The sequence below is a fragment of the Nuphar pumila genome, chromosome 1 (assembly GCF_984573655.1).
Source record: "Nuphar pumila chromosome 1, dmNupPumi1.hap1.1, whole genome shotgun sequence".
Lineage (NCBI taxonomy): Eukaryota > Viridiplantae > Streptophyta > Magnoliopsida > Nymphaeales > Nymphaeaceae > Nuphar > Nuphar pumila.
Window position 1 is genome coordinate 120,990,342 of NC_143249.1, and position 13,653 is coordinate 121,003,994.

The 13,653-nt window shown below is 36.6% G+C and overlaps 1 protein-coding gene across 1 annotated transcript; it reads left to right on the forward strand.

Moving 5' to 3' along the window:
* Positions 1-11,789: 11,789 nt before the first annotated feature.
* LOC149849133 (uncharacterized) lies at positions 11,790-13,358 on the forward strand. Its single transcript, XM_090007279.1, has 2 exons — positions 11,790-12,464; positions 12,795-13,358. The coding sequence occupies exons 1-2, from the start codon at positions 11,790-11,792 to the stop codon at positions 13,356-13,358; spliced, it is 1,239 nt and encodes a 412-aa protein (XP_089863405.1).
* The last annotated feature ends 295 nt before the right edge of the window (positions 13,359-13,653 follow it).

The window sequence follows — 13,653 nt, forward strand, 5'->3', positions numbered from 1 at the left end:
CCATCTCGATTTACTCATTTTCTTATGTCCAAATTACTTTCTTCTTGAGGATTCCATTTCTTCCCAAAACCTTTCATGATAAGGTGCCTAGCCGGAGAATAATGTTTCTCAAAAACAAAATTCTTCCACACCCAGTTCAGACCTCCTGACTGGGGCATTTTTAGAAGAAAAATTGGCGTGTCTTCTTTGCTGCTAAGCTCGGCTTACAACCGGCTTAGCAGCAAAGAGGGGCATCTGTGAACACCCCAAATTTTCCCTTGTTGTCCTTGGGTCCCTTCCTTTGAATAATCGGGTCAACTTTAAATCAAAATTTTCATTCATTTCTTGGGTTCACTGGAATCTAGACTCAATTTTCATTTTTTGACCCAGTTTCTGATCCAAATCAGATATCCAGATCCAATTCTGATCTTGGATCTCTTATTCTTTAAAAAATAAAAAAAATCAATTTTTGGATTTTCTCAGATGCTTTATTTGAATCCGATCTCAATACAAGACCCAGACCCAATATTTTCTAAAAAACTTGGATCCAAATCCATTTCTGAAAATCAATTTCCAAATTTAACCCAGTGTTTTTCCCAAAACCTTATTTTCAGAAAATCTTTAAATTTCAAAAACAAATATTTTTACAAAAAAACTTTTAAAAGCCTCGTTTGGGTCCCGTTTGCTAAAAGTACTCATATTTTTCTCATATCTTCGGATTTTCATTCCAAAATTCAGGAAAAGGTAGTTTATCTACTTTATGAAAAACCCCTTTTAGTTAAACCCCCTACCTTTTCTGAAAAACCTTTTTTTGAAAAAATTTCGAAAATCGCAGGGGACCTCCAGCGTAAATTTCATAACGGCTTGCTGTTATAAAAATACGCCCGAGGCTCCCCTTTTCCTTCATCCGCTCTTACCCTCTCATATTCTTCACGCAATTCCTCCTTTTTCCCCATTCTCTTCCTCTGCTTTCTTCCTTTTCCCTGTTTCTTCTTTTTCTCTTGTTATTTTTTTTTTATCGGACCTCTAGGGCGATCAAAAGAGATCCCACTCCCTCTTCAGTTGAAGATTGGCAATCCTCTGAAGGTTGAAATCAACTGTAATTTCGGGTAAGTAATCATCCTCTTCCCCCTTTTCTTGATCTTCTGTAAAATTTCTCTTTACCTAATCGTTCCTTTGTTTTAAGTTCATTCCCCGTTTTCTTTTTTCTTTTTCTTTTTTTTCTTCTTTTCTTTCTTCGCACAAATGCACAAACAGTGCGGTCGACCTGCATATAGCAGTGTCGACCCACCCGTTGCTACATAAACGGAATGTTTCATTCCAACATAATTTCCTTTTTTTATTTATTTTTCTTTTTTTTTATCCATGTCTTCACGAGATTTGGATTTTCTGTTTTATTTTGACAATCTATTGCAGCTTCGTCACAGGCATGAGTTATGCTCTCTCGTATCATAAACTCACGCCCTCCTTTTCTTAGATTAAACCTCTTCTTTTCTTAGACTAATCCTTGCATCATCGTCTATTCTGATTTTTTGCTTTTTTTTTTATTATTCCTGTTATAGCAACACAATTGTATTTGTTTATCATATTTCTGGTATAAGTAGTTCATTGCACATTGTTACCATAGCTTATTGGTTCCCATCTTACAACCCCAATCCATCCCTTCACCCTCACTGTTATCTCAATCAACCTTTAAATCTATGCACCTGTCTCCATCTCTTGTTTTACATAACTTTTGGCTTACAGTAGTATCGTGTATTATCTGTATCATAGTGAAGTCTGTTAAGAAAAATCATGGTTATAGAAGAAGCTGTTGGAAATTCATGCGTGAATGGCCCACAAGTATATGCCCTGCTAGACCCCCATCCCTTCCCTTTTGTTGTTGTTTTGTTAATACACCAAATAAGCCTCTGGTTGATTGTTCAAAAGTTAAGGGCACTGGTCTTTTATGACCAAGGAATACTTATATCCTCTCGCATGGCCACCGTTAAGCGCTGGAGGCATCGCTCTAGCATATATTTGTTTAGCAGCTGATCAAATTTAACAAATATATTACCAGGCAGCGTAGCTTAGCTCAATCTTTGAATGTTTTTTTTTTTATATACAGTGGAGGAAGCCAGTTAGAATATACAGGAATTTGCTGTCATATTGAAAAAAAAACAAGAAAATGTTTCAGTAGGTCATTTTGGTTGAGGCATGAATCACTCAGAGGCACACTTCGGGTTTTAAGAAACGTCACATGTTGGAATCATAATAGCCCCTCTTATTCATTCATTTAATAGTATATGACTAGAAGTTCTATCCATATGATGATTCATTCTGCGTAGTGTGTTTCTTTGATAGTTGGTAATCCTTAAATATCTCCTATAGGACATTTAAAATATTTACTGTAATTTTCCCTGCGAATTTCCCACAAAGGGCGTTGAATTGGGATCCTTTCAGAAGAATTGTTTGGAACTGAACTTATATGATCCTTGCAGAGATAAGACCACAAAAAGCCATCTCTTGGGGAACTATTTTGATAGACTTTGCTGAGTATAGAGTTGTCAAGGATCCTGCAAAATATCACTACTCCTATGAATTGCTAGAGGAGTTATAGGGACACATCCCAAGTGGCTTGGTACATGAAAATCCAACCATATGAAAAGGGCAGCAATGACTCTTCAGCAAGAGACCCCCCTGCGCACATACTTACCTGTTAATTACAGCAACACACACCATGACTTACTTTATTGCTGCTTTCTTCACACCATCAGCACCCCACTTAACCACCTGTTACATCCCTCACAAACCCCCATTACACTCTCATTTTCAGCATTTCTGTGCTCACATCATGTCACCTTGCACTTTTACACAATATTTTCACAGCATATGGATATCATTTGCAAAAACTTTATACACTTATTTGTATATATATTCATTGTACCACACTACATCAGACAACCACCTGTTACATTACAGTTGTAACCGACTTAAAAGAAAAATGGTGTTAATAAGTGGCAATGTGGTGCTGCTCCAATAACTGCAATGATGACTGTGAAATGATGGTCAAAGGGGTCTCAGCCCAACCTTCATTGGAAAACCTACAATTCATCCAACATATGTGGATCTAAAAGGAAAAGCATATGAGCTCATGAGGCAAAATGCAGCAATTTTTTGTTTGATGGATGACATCTACAGGAGCCCTGGTCCTCTTCAATTTGAAGGCCCAGGCTCTGATCCAAAGATCGTGGCAACCTGTGTGGAAGACCAAGACTACATAAGGTGGATCAAGGAGTTGTAGGAAGTATCCAGACAAGGTGAAGAACATAGTGAAGCCAGGTTGCTCACAGAAGGTCTTGAAAGCTGCTCTGAATGCCATGTCTTTTGTCATGGATGTTCTCATCATCATGTTTTCACCTACCCTTTACTATGCTACAACCACTCACCACATCATTATAGCCAATTTTAGTATCATCTCCCATGTGCAATCACTTGCACTGGCCGCATGTCATCTCTCACCAATAGCCGTGACTGCCTCATAACATTCACTCCAGCTCCTGCACACCCATGTTCACTCTGCATAGCATCCGTACTTCACTACATTTCCACATCACCATTTCCATCAGCATCTTCATTTTTACCTACCACTATCACCTTCACCAATGCACAGTATATATAAAGCACCATCTTCCCCTTGTACCACTCACTTCCTTCACAAATGCACAGTTCATCCTCACTTCACTACAATCTTGCTACACAAGCTCCATACTTTAGCTAGCATTGGCTGCACAACATACAACAACATACACGCACATCCCCCTGCTACTTGTTGTAAGTCACACCCTCTTACACCCTATACCATCTTCAACACCACTTTGTACCATTTGTTGTTTCCATTACAACACCTTCCTGCAGTACATCCTACCGGCATACTATCCTTCATCATTAGCCATCTCTTAAACTGTGGTTTCCTGTGCATGTATGAGCATAGCCACCCAATGGGCTACTGTAACATCCCAACTTGGGGCAAAATGAATCAGTCCCACTACAACAGGGTCTGGTATGAACCCTGTTTTTCCACAATAGCCTTCCCAACCTGTGTTTCTTTCAGCTGCTAGAGTTTGCATCTAGATGCAGCCCAGAGGTAGCGAAAGCAATGCAAGCTCCGTAACCCCCATTCAGGTGAATTCCCCTTTGCAGCCTCTAGTACAGTATACTCAACATTCATATATACTCTCCACCCCTTTCCTTGCATTCATATATCCCATGTTGCTGTCTATATAAAGGCCAATCCTGTTCGTATTCGCATGAATCTGTGTTTTTCTATATTCCCATGTATACCTTCCATAACACAAATGTAACATTTAAGGCATTGTCTAACCATGATCATTCTCCATTTAATTTAAGCAAGCATATATATGTGTTTTTCCCATCAAATTTATATATAGTACATAAATTCCATGTGTACATTCTCTCATTGGTTGATATGTGATATATAGATGTCATATTCATATTTTTTAGTTGATTTAGGCATGATGCCCAAGTATTACCTGTATATTTCATGTTAGCACACGTGTTACATTTAGATAGTCTAGATATATCTTTTCACTAGTTCATGCATTGTGTTTAGGCATCATTATGTGTATTCTAGCCTCGACATATATTGTTAATTTCTTGTCATATTTCATATTTTACCTCATGTTAACCCTGTTTTGCAGGAAAGGTGTGAAAAGGTGTTATCTTCCCTTATTAGATTAGAATTTTAATTTTAATTCAAATTTAATAGTTAGACATTAATGAGAAGTTTACATTTCTCGCATTAGATTAGAATGTATGAGCATTGTAGATATCAAAAATTGCTTGTTTCATATCATTTTGCCCTTTTATTTTTCAAATTTCACAAATGGGAACACGAATGACACATGCACCATTCTAATGAGAGGTAATTAATCCTAAGCAAATGACTCACATTGATGGCCATAGTCAAAATGTGGGCAATGTTTAGAATTTTTATCTTTTATGGAATAACATTGGATCTACACTGGATCTCTTTTAAAAAAGTCATCATATTTTTAAATATTTTTCTTCCTTTGTCAGAGCTTAACTTGAAATTAACCCAAAATATATATCAATGGCCATAGTCAGGATATATTGAGAGTTAATTTCATTTTAAACTCTATAAAGGCACCAAAATGTATTTTATTCTTCACTTGAATTTAAATGTGATTACTATATATAACATTCAATGACCATAGTCAGGGATGTATTATATCTTCAATCTTATTTTAATTCACTTAAAGAATGAAATATGCTTTTTTTTTTCAAATTCAATTTTCAAAATTCTTTAATTCATCTCATCATTCAGGATAGAATTACATCATGTTTTCAAAAAAATCCTTTCTCAAAATCCAAGTGATTTTGAATATCTTCTTCATTTCTCAAATCAAATTCATCCTTCTATCTTATTTCAAATATTCAAATTTCAATTTCAATGTCCAATCTGACTTTGAGATTTCAAATTCATTCTTGTATTCTAAATTCAATTTCTAATCTAAAATCCAATTTCAAAGTTCAATTCAGCTTTGAAAATTCAAAATTCATTTTCATTTTCAGGATTCAATTTCAATTTCAATTTAACGTCTCAGATCAAATATCAAAGTTCAAATTTGAAATTCTTGATTCATCTTCCGATTTCAAATTCAAAACTTTAAAATCAAGTTTATTCTTTATCTTCAAAGTTCTATCCAAAGATTGAGTCTTGATTCTCAATTCAAAATCAAGGTTTTGAGATTGATTCTGAATCTAAAAATCTGATTTTTCCTTAAAAATTAAAGCCTGCTTTTAAATTCAAATATGGATTTCCAAAATCCAGATCCATCTTCAAAGTCCCATTTTGGATTTTCAAAATCCAATTCCATTTAGGATTCCAGATTTCAGATTTCAGATCCAACTTCATTTAGGATTCAGACTTCGGATCCAATTCTATCTTTGATTTCATATTTCAAATCCAATTCCATTCCTAATTCCAGATTTTGAATCCAATTCTACTTTCAATTCCAAACTTTAAATCCAATTCTATCTTGATTTCCAGATTTCGAAACCAATTACATTTTTTCAGATCCCATCTAGATTTCTTAAATCCAATTCTATTTTCAAATTTTATTTGGATTTCTTAAATCTAAATTCCATTCTAATTTCAAACTTAAAATCTGGAATTCAATTTCATTTCAAATTTCATCTCTACTTCGAAATCCAGATTCAAAATTCAAGTTCAAAGTCCATCTTGACTTTGAAACTTCATTTTTTTTCTATCTCAGCTTCAAATCCCTCTCTCTCTTCATTCTTTTTCAACTTAAAACTTATTTTTCCAACTCTGATTATCTCAAGACTTAGAACTTCAAATATCTTTTCGAGATCTATCTTAAAAAGTTCTAAGTTAGATTCAACTTTCAAAAACCATTTCTTCATTTCATGATCAAGTTCATCTCAGAAACACTTGGAAAATCCCAAATTTTCAAATCTGTTTTCAATAGCATACATTTCTGCATCTTGCATTACACAAGCATGATTCTCTGTGCATCTATAGACTTAGAATAAATTCTTAGATAATATTTAGGCAAAGAAAAAGGGCATAAATTCGATCCTTGGTTCGATTACCCTTGGTAAAGGCGCCAGGAACGGTCAAACCTCGTACCGACGAGCGATCCCCATCTCTCCCCTTTTCCCGCAATTATTTCAAAACGGAGGCGAGTAATCTTTCAAAATCGTTTCAAAATTAAGGTCAAGTGAGACCTTCGCAGAAGAGTTCCTCTCTCTTTTTTTTTCTTTTCTCTTTTCTCTTCTTTTCTGTCTTTTATTTTTCCTTCAAAAAGAGAAATAGAGGTTAGAAAGGAAAAAGAGGAGGACAAGAGAGAAGGAATACAAGAATTTTTTTTTTGCAATGATCACAGTTATCGAAAGAATCGCCCTGCTCCTTTGGATCACCTTATTCATCTTTCACGTTGCCAAAAGAATCGCCTTGCTCCTTTGGATCACCTTATTCATCTTTCGCGTTGTCGAAAGAATCACCCTACTCCTTTGGATCGCCTTATTCATCTTTCGCGTTGTCGAAAGAATCGCTCTGCTCCTTTGGATCGCCTTGTTCATCTTTCATGTTGTCGAAAGAATCGCCCTGCTTTTTTGGATTACCTTGTTCATCTTTTGCGTAGTCGAAAGAATCGCCCTGCTCCTTTGGATCGCCTTGTTCATCTTTCGCATTGTCGAAAGAATCACCCTTCTCCTTTGGATCACCTTATTTATCTTTTGTGTTGTCGAAAGAATCGTCCTGCTCTTTTTGATCGCCTTATTCATCTTTCGCATTGTCAAAAGAATCACCCAGTTTGTTTTCAGAATTGTTGAAAGAATTGCCTTACTTTCCTTCGAAAAGATTGTCTTGTTCACCTTTCACATTGTCGAGAGAGTTGCCTTATTCCTATTCAAGAAAGTTGTCTTATTCACCATCCAACTTACCATTTCCACTTCTCGATAAGGTTAAGGGGTTAAGTCTGAGCCTCACTCTGATGAGGTATTTCATCTCCCGGTAAGGTTAAGGGTCAAACCTGAATCTCGTTTCTACATGAGGTATTTTCCGTCCCATCCAGGTTAAGGGCAAAACCTGAACTTCATTTCTATGAAGTAAATCTTTCTTCTTCATTCTTCATTTCATACCTACCATTTTCATCAGGGCTAACTTCTTTATACCCAGTCAGATCCTTCTAACTGAGGCATTTTTTTATATAACCCAAATTTGGTGTGTTTTTCTTTGCCACTAAGCTCGGTCCTAAACTGACTTAGTAGCAAAGAGGGGCATCTGTAAACACCCCAATTTTTCCTCATCCATTCTCAGACAACCCCCCTCATGTGGATGCCAACCCTGATAGGTCAGTATAGGAGTTCAACCTTGAGTCTGTCTTAAGAAATTATCATTTTACCCTTCTTATTAGAAAATTACCATTTTACCCCTAAGTCATCCCAGACCCCTAGTCAGTCAGAGTCACCCAAGCTCATTTGTAAGCTTAGAACAGTTAGAATGTCAATCATTTCTAGCTCACCTGAGCTCACAATGAGCAGACCATGTTCATTTCTAACCATTCCTATCAAAATGGGATCATTTCTTCAGAAATGAACTCATTTCTTACTCAAATCCAAGCCAATTGTCTCTGAGTCAGTCATTCTTAGTCAATCATTGTAATATCCAAAAAATTTCTAAGTTCTTTTTCTATAATACTGTGAGATTTCTTGAATTTCATGTCAATATAAAATCGTGATTTATTTAAAAATGAATGTTTGAGTATATTAGTAAAGTTTAGGGGGTACTTATGTTAAAATGTAGTAAATATCAACCCTACATGTTTTAGATATTAGAGAAAATCTTAAGTGATGGCTATATGAAAACGTTTATCTTAAAAAGAAAAAATCGATTTTTCTTTAAGAAAAAATATTTGAATGAAGTGAATTAACAAAAGTAGATTGTAAAAATATTCATATTAACATGCATAATAAGTTGAAATTAGCTTATACTTAATGCCTTTACATTTTCACGTGATTTGTGGTTATATAGAAAAAAAAACCCGATCTTAATTAGAATTTAACAACTATTTAATTATAATTTAATATAATAGTTTTTTCATAAATTAACCACATTTTATAGTTCAGTAGGAGCCCATAGGTGGTCCGTCCCATCCTATGTGGCATACTACTTCAAGTTTTAAATTGAAAATAAAAGTAGAGAGAAATTCAAGCTTATTTAAAACTTGAATAGTCAAGTGGAGATTAAGGGCTCCAATGACTTCTCTTGGGTTTGATCAAGGGCTGAGATTTATTCCAGCTCATGACCTAACTAGAGAGGGGCTATAAATCCCTCTCATAATTCACGCCCCCCTATTGTGGCTGAATTTTTTTTAGAGCTTCTCTCTCCCCCAAAAACCCTCTTCTCTTTCCCCTCTTTCTCTAGGGTTTCTTTTCCTTTCTTGGGTGCAAGATCTAGACCTCAAGTGTGTGTTAAGGTTATCTAGGACCCTCATCTTGCTAGAAGAAGGAGCTGATCGGTCGGATCGTGTAAAAAGATCCATTAATTCATCAAGAAACACATTGTTTTCAACAAGAGGTAGGGTATCTATGCTTTTCTTGCAAGAACAGAGTTCTTGACATGTTTTTTTTTGTTTTTTTATGAGTTTAGACCACGATCAGACCCTCCTAACCGTGGGTTCGACTCAAATCTAAGGATCCATGGCAAAAACATGTTTTCCCTTAAAGAAAACCCTTTTTGAAATCAGTTTTTTTATAAAAATCGGTTTCATAGAAAATAAATTTGTGAAAATAGTTAATATTCGATTTATGCCATGATTTTTATGCAAATATTGATTTGGGTTGGCAGAATATGTTATTGTAGGCATACTGTAAAAAATTTAGGGCTTTTTATGGTTGAAATTTTTAGATATTGCGATTTTAGCAAAATTCGGTTTCTCAGAAAAGAAAACGGTAAAATCATCAAGAAAGTAAATTTCGTGGGGTGATTCATGCAAGATTTGATAATTTTTGATAAATTATGATCTTTTCAATCTACTGTGAATATTGTGGTTTTTTTTTAAATTTTATTTCATGTATATTGCCTATTTCTTTTGAATTATTTCGGGATTCAGGTGACTCGGTTTGGCTCACTCGAATGCAAAATCTCAGAATTTTGTGTTTCTGACATGACCTCTGACTAGTAAAAGTTGTTTCTCCCTCATCCAGAGCAATTTTGATAAACAAATTATTGTGTTGGAAAGCTAACAAAATTTCACCTCTACTATGAAATTTTGGGCTTGTTTCAGGAATTGAGCACGTCCCTATGATAGTCGAAACAAATGATGATAGGTCCATAGTAAAACATTCGTAACTCTCTCATACAAAGAAGTTTTTACGAACGGTTTGCAGCTACGGATAGCTAACAAAATTTATTATATACTGTAGAAATTTCAGCTCTGTTCATAGAGCTAAATTTTTTTTGTGAGCTCTGTACCAATCGAGCAGAGTTAAGAATTTGGTAAATTCAAGACCAACTTTTAGACCGAGGTTTAAAAGAGGCATAATTTGTATTTTTTATGCAAATTTCTTTATTTAGAATAGCATGCACTTTGTGAATAATTATGCAGTGTGAAGTTGTATGATTATGACATGAATTGTTAATAAAAGTCTACACTGTTAAGATCAAGGATCTAAAGATCCATTGGATGCAAGTTTATATTTTAAATTCTGAAAATATGTGGGCTATATGTATGCTTACTTATCGTGATGATATGACTGTTTTATTGATGTGGAAGTTCATATACATGTTCTTTTTTGCATTTGCTCTATACATGTGCTATATGGTGTGTAAAAATGAGTAAAATATTCATACCTCGCATGTGCTCAAGTTCTGCTACAAGTTGTATTAAGTGAATCTTTTCAATACTTCAAAAAAAATGCATCAACGATTATAAAGTAGTTTAAGTTGATGTTGCATGAAAAGTAAGACTGAAATCAAGTAATCATGTGACATTAAAACTCAAGATACTTGCTGGAAGAGTATCAAGTGATACAAAACTTCGTGGGGCAAGTCTGTTACGGGCACAAAAGGTTGCTTCTCCCCTCTCACGATTTTATAAGAAAAACCTCTGCATTAGACTGTAGCGTAGAGGTTCTAGTACTCATGAGGAAAAAATGGTGCATCGGGTTGAAAGGTGTTGGAAATCTCTCTCATATTAACGTCCCTCACCCCATCTTAGTGAATGGACCTGGCCAGGCTAAAGTCACCCCTGTATGTAAAACAAGTCCTATGCCATGGTCTCGATCTGAGAATGTATGTCTGTGTCGCATCAGCAGGGCTAAGAAGTGATAACTTAAATTATGTGTGTACTAATTTGGCATCACATGCATCATCTAAGTAAGAAAATATAATTAAAGATAAAAAAATACGCATGCATTGAAGGGCTTCTCCATATGGTAAGTCATGCATATTAACTACTCATGCATTTTATATTTCGAATGTATGAATTAATGTTCTTTTATTAAATATGTAAATCCTTAACATGCATGATTGGTTGCATGATTGTTTCAGTTAATTTCAATGCTAAACCATGAAATCTGTATTGAAATTCTTGCTTTGTAGTTTTGTCCTGCAAGCTTAGCATATTTCACTCTACTGAAACATATTTTGTTTGACCCTATATGGTTTACTATTTTTCAGGTAATGAGGAGTAACTTACATGCAAAGGTGGGAGGTTGCGATGGGGACTGAGCTTACCTTTCCTCTGCTCCAAGGATTTTGAACTTTGATTTTATTTTAATTCAATTCAAGGACAAATGTGATTAATTTTGGATATTGTAGAACTTTGATTTTATTTCATGCATGGTTAATTAGTTGTTAAATTTTAAATTCTATAATTATATGTTTGCAAGCGTTCATGTGAAGTGGCATGCCAAGTTTTATGCCCAATGTAATTTTTCACGGTTAACTACTAAAAGATTTAAATGTATATCAATTTTTTTCCACCATTTTCGGGTTATAAAAATTGGGGTGTTACAAACATGGTATCAGAGCATAAGGAAAGTATAGCTCAAAGCTCATCCAACCGACCACCATCGCTGTAAGTATGTTTCAATTTTTATTAGCTTTGCTGATTTGTTGTGAAAATTGTATGCCTGTAATTATTTCTTTTGATAAATGCAGCAAGAATCAGAATATAAATCTGATTGGGTCACATGAATAAGAATTTTTTATTTGTGCCCAATTTATAAGTAATATGAATCCATATGTGTGTTTGTAGATGGCCGGACGACATCCCCCAAGTTGGTCTGCCCAGAGGGACTTTATTTTTGAAGCCCTCGCAAATCGGACAGCCTATTGTCAGAACCATGCCAGCAACGGGGGTAATGGCAATGGTGCAGGCCATCATCATGATGAGCACGTAGCGGCACCGACGGTCGCAACCAATGGAGCATCATACAAGCGCTTCATGGAGTTGAGCCCTCCTGCTTTCACTGGTAAGGAGGATTCAGACGTGGCGGAGGAATGTGTCCGAGCCATAGGCAAGATTTTCGAGATTCTTGAGGTTCCCGCCGAGAGACAGGTTTCTTTTGCCACCTACCGGCTCCAGGGTAACGCCAAGAGTTGGTGGGAGACAACATGCAAGGTACGCTACACGCCTGATGAGCGGCGCACCCTCATATGGGAGGAGTTTACAGTGGTGTTCATGAACACCTACTTTCCCCAGTACGCACGTGATCGCAAGATGCAGGAATTTATGGATCTTAGACATGGGTCTATGAAGGTGGTGGAGTACACTACACACTTCCGACACTTAAAGAAGTATTGCCCGCATACCTATACCACCAACGAGGCATGGGCTAAGAAGTATGTAGATGGATTACGTGATGGCATGAGGATGAGAGTGCTGACCAGCCATCCTCAAAACCTCAACCAGGCCATCGAGATGGCCACGGTACTTCAGGTGGGAAAACTAAAACCTACTTTTTGGTTTTCCAAAAAAAAAACAATCTCGATAGATCGTAACAATGTCTTTGTGATGCAAAATGACTGAGAGTCTTCTAAGAAGACCCAACCTAGCCATTTCGACAAGTCGAAAGGTAGTGGGAATAAGGCCTATTGACCAGTTACGGAGAGTAATAAGGCGCCACCTGCAAAGAAGGCCAAGGGAGAACAGAGTGTCACATAAGCGCCACAATCTTATGCACTATATAAGCAATGCAACAAGAGACATCCTGGAGTCTGCTACAGAGTTTCAGGTGCATGTCTCAGATGTGGGAAACAGGGTCACTTCATTAAAGACTGCCCTATGAGGCCAGCTCAGGAGGGAGCTGCCCCTGTTCCTAGAGGACCACAACAGCCTCAGCAACAACGACCCCAGCAGTCCCAGGCACAGGGACAGAAGAAAGCTACTGGATGCGTGTATGCGATTTTTGTAGAGGAGTTGCAAGAGGATGCCAACGTCATTGGAGGTACAATCCCTATTGCACGGTTTGATGCTAAAGTTCTTTTTGACACTGGTGCTACACATTCCTTCGTATCTGTACGTTTTACAAATTTGATTGATGTCACACCGACTTTGTTGGGATATATTCTAGAAGTTATCATACCTTCGAGTGGTAGCTCTATCGCTCATACCTATCTATCCAGAGTAGAGGTTATGATTGCAGAGCAAAACCTTCCTGCCAACCTTATCCTTTTGGATATGGTCGGTTATGATGTAATACTTGACATAGATTGGATGTATGAGCATTATGCTTGTATGCTTTGTCGTGAACGACACATCCAATTTACCCACCCTGATCAGCCTGTACTTGAGTACAAGGCATGTAAAAAGGAGAGCAAATGATGACTTATTTCAGCATTAAAGGCACATCGTTGTATAGAAAAGGGGTGTGAGGCCTTTTTGGTCAGTGTTTCTTTGTTAGACCCCAGCACTACACCACTGAAGGACTTGGACATAGTCCAGAAGTTTTCAGACGTCTTCCTAGATGACCTGCCAGGCATATCGCCTACCGGAGAGGTGGATTTTGCGATAGAGTTGGTGCCTTGAACGACCCCGATATCCAAAGCACCCTACCTTATGGCTCCAACAGAGTTAGAGGAGTTAAAGAAGCAACTAGAAGAATTGATGGACAAAGGCT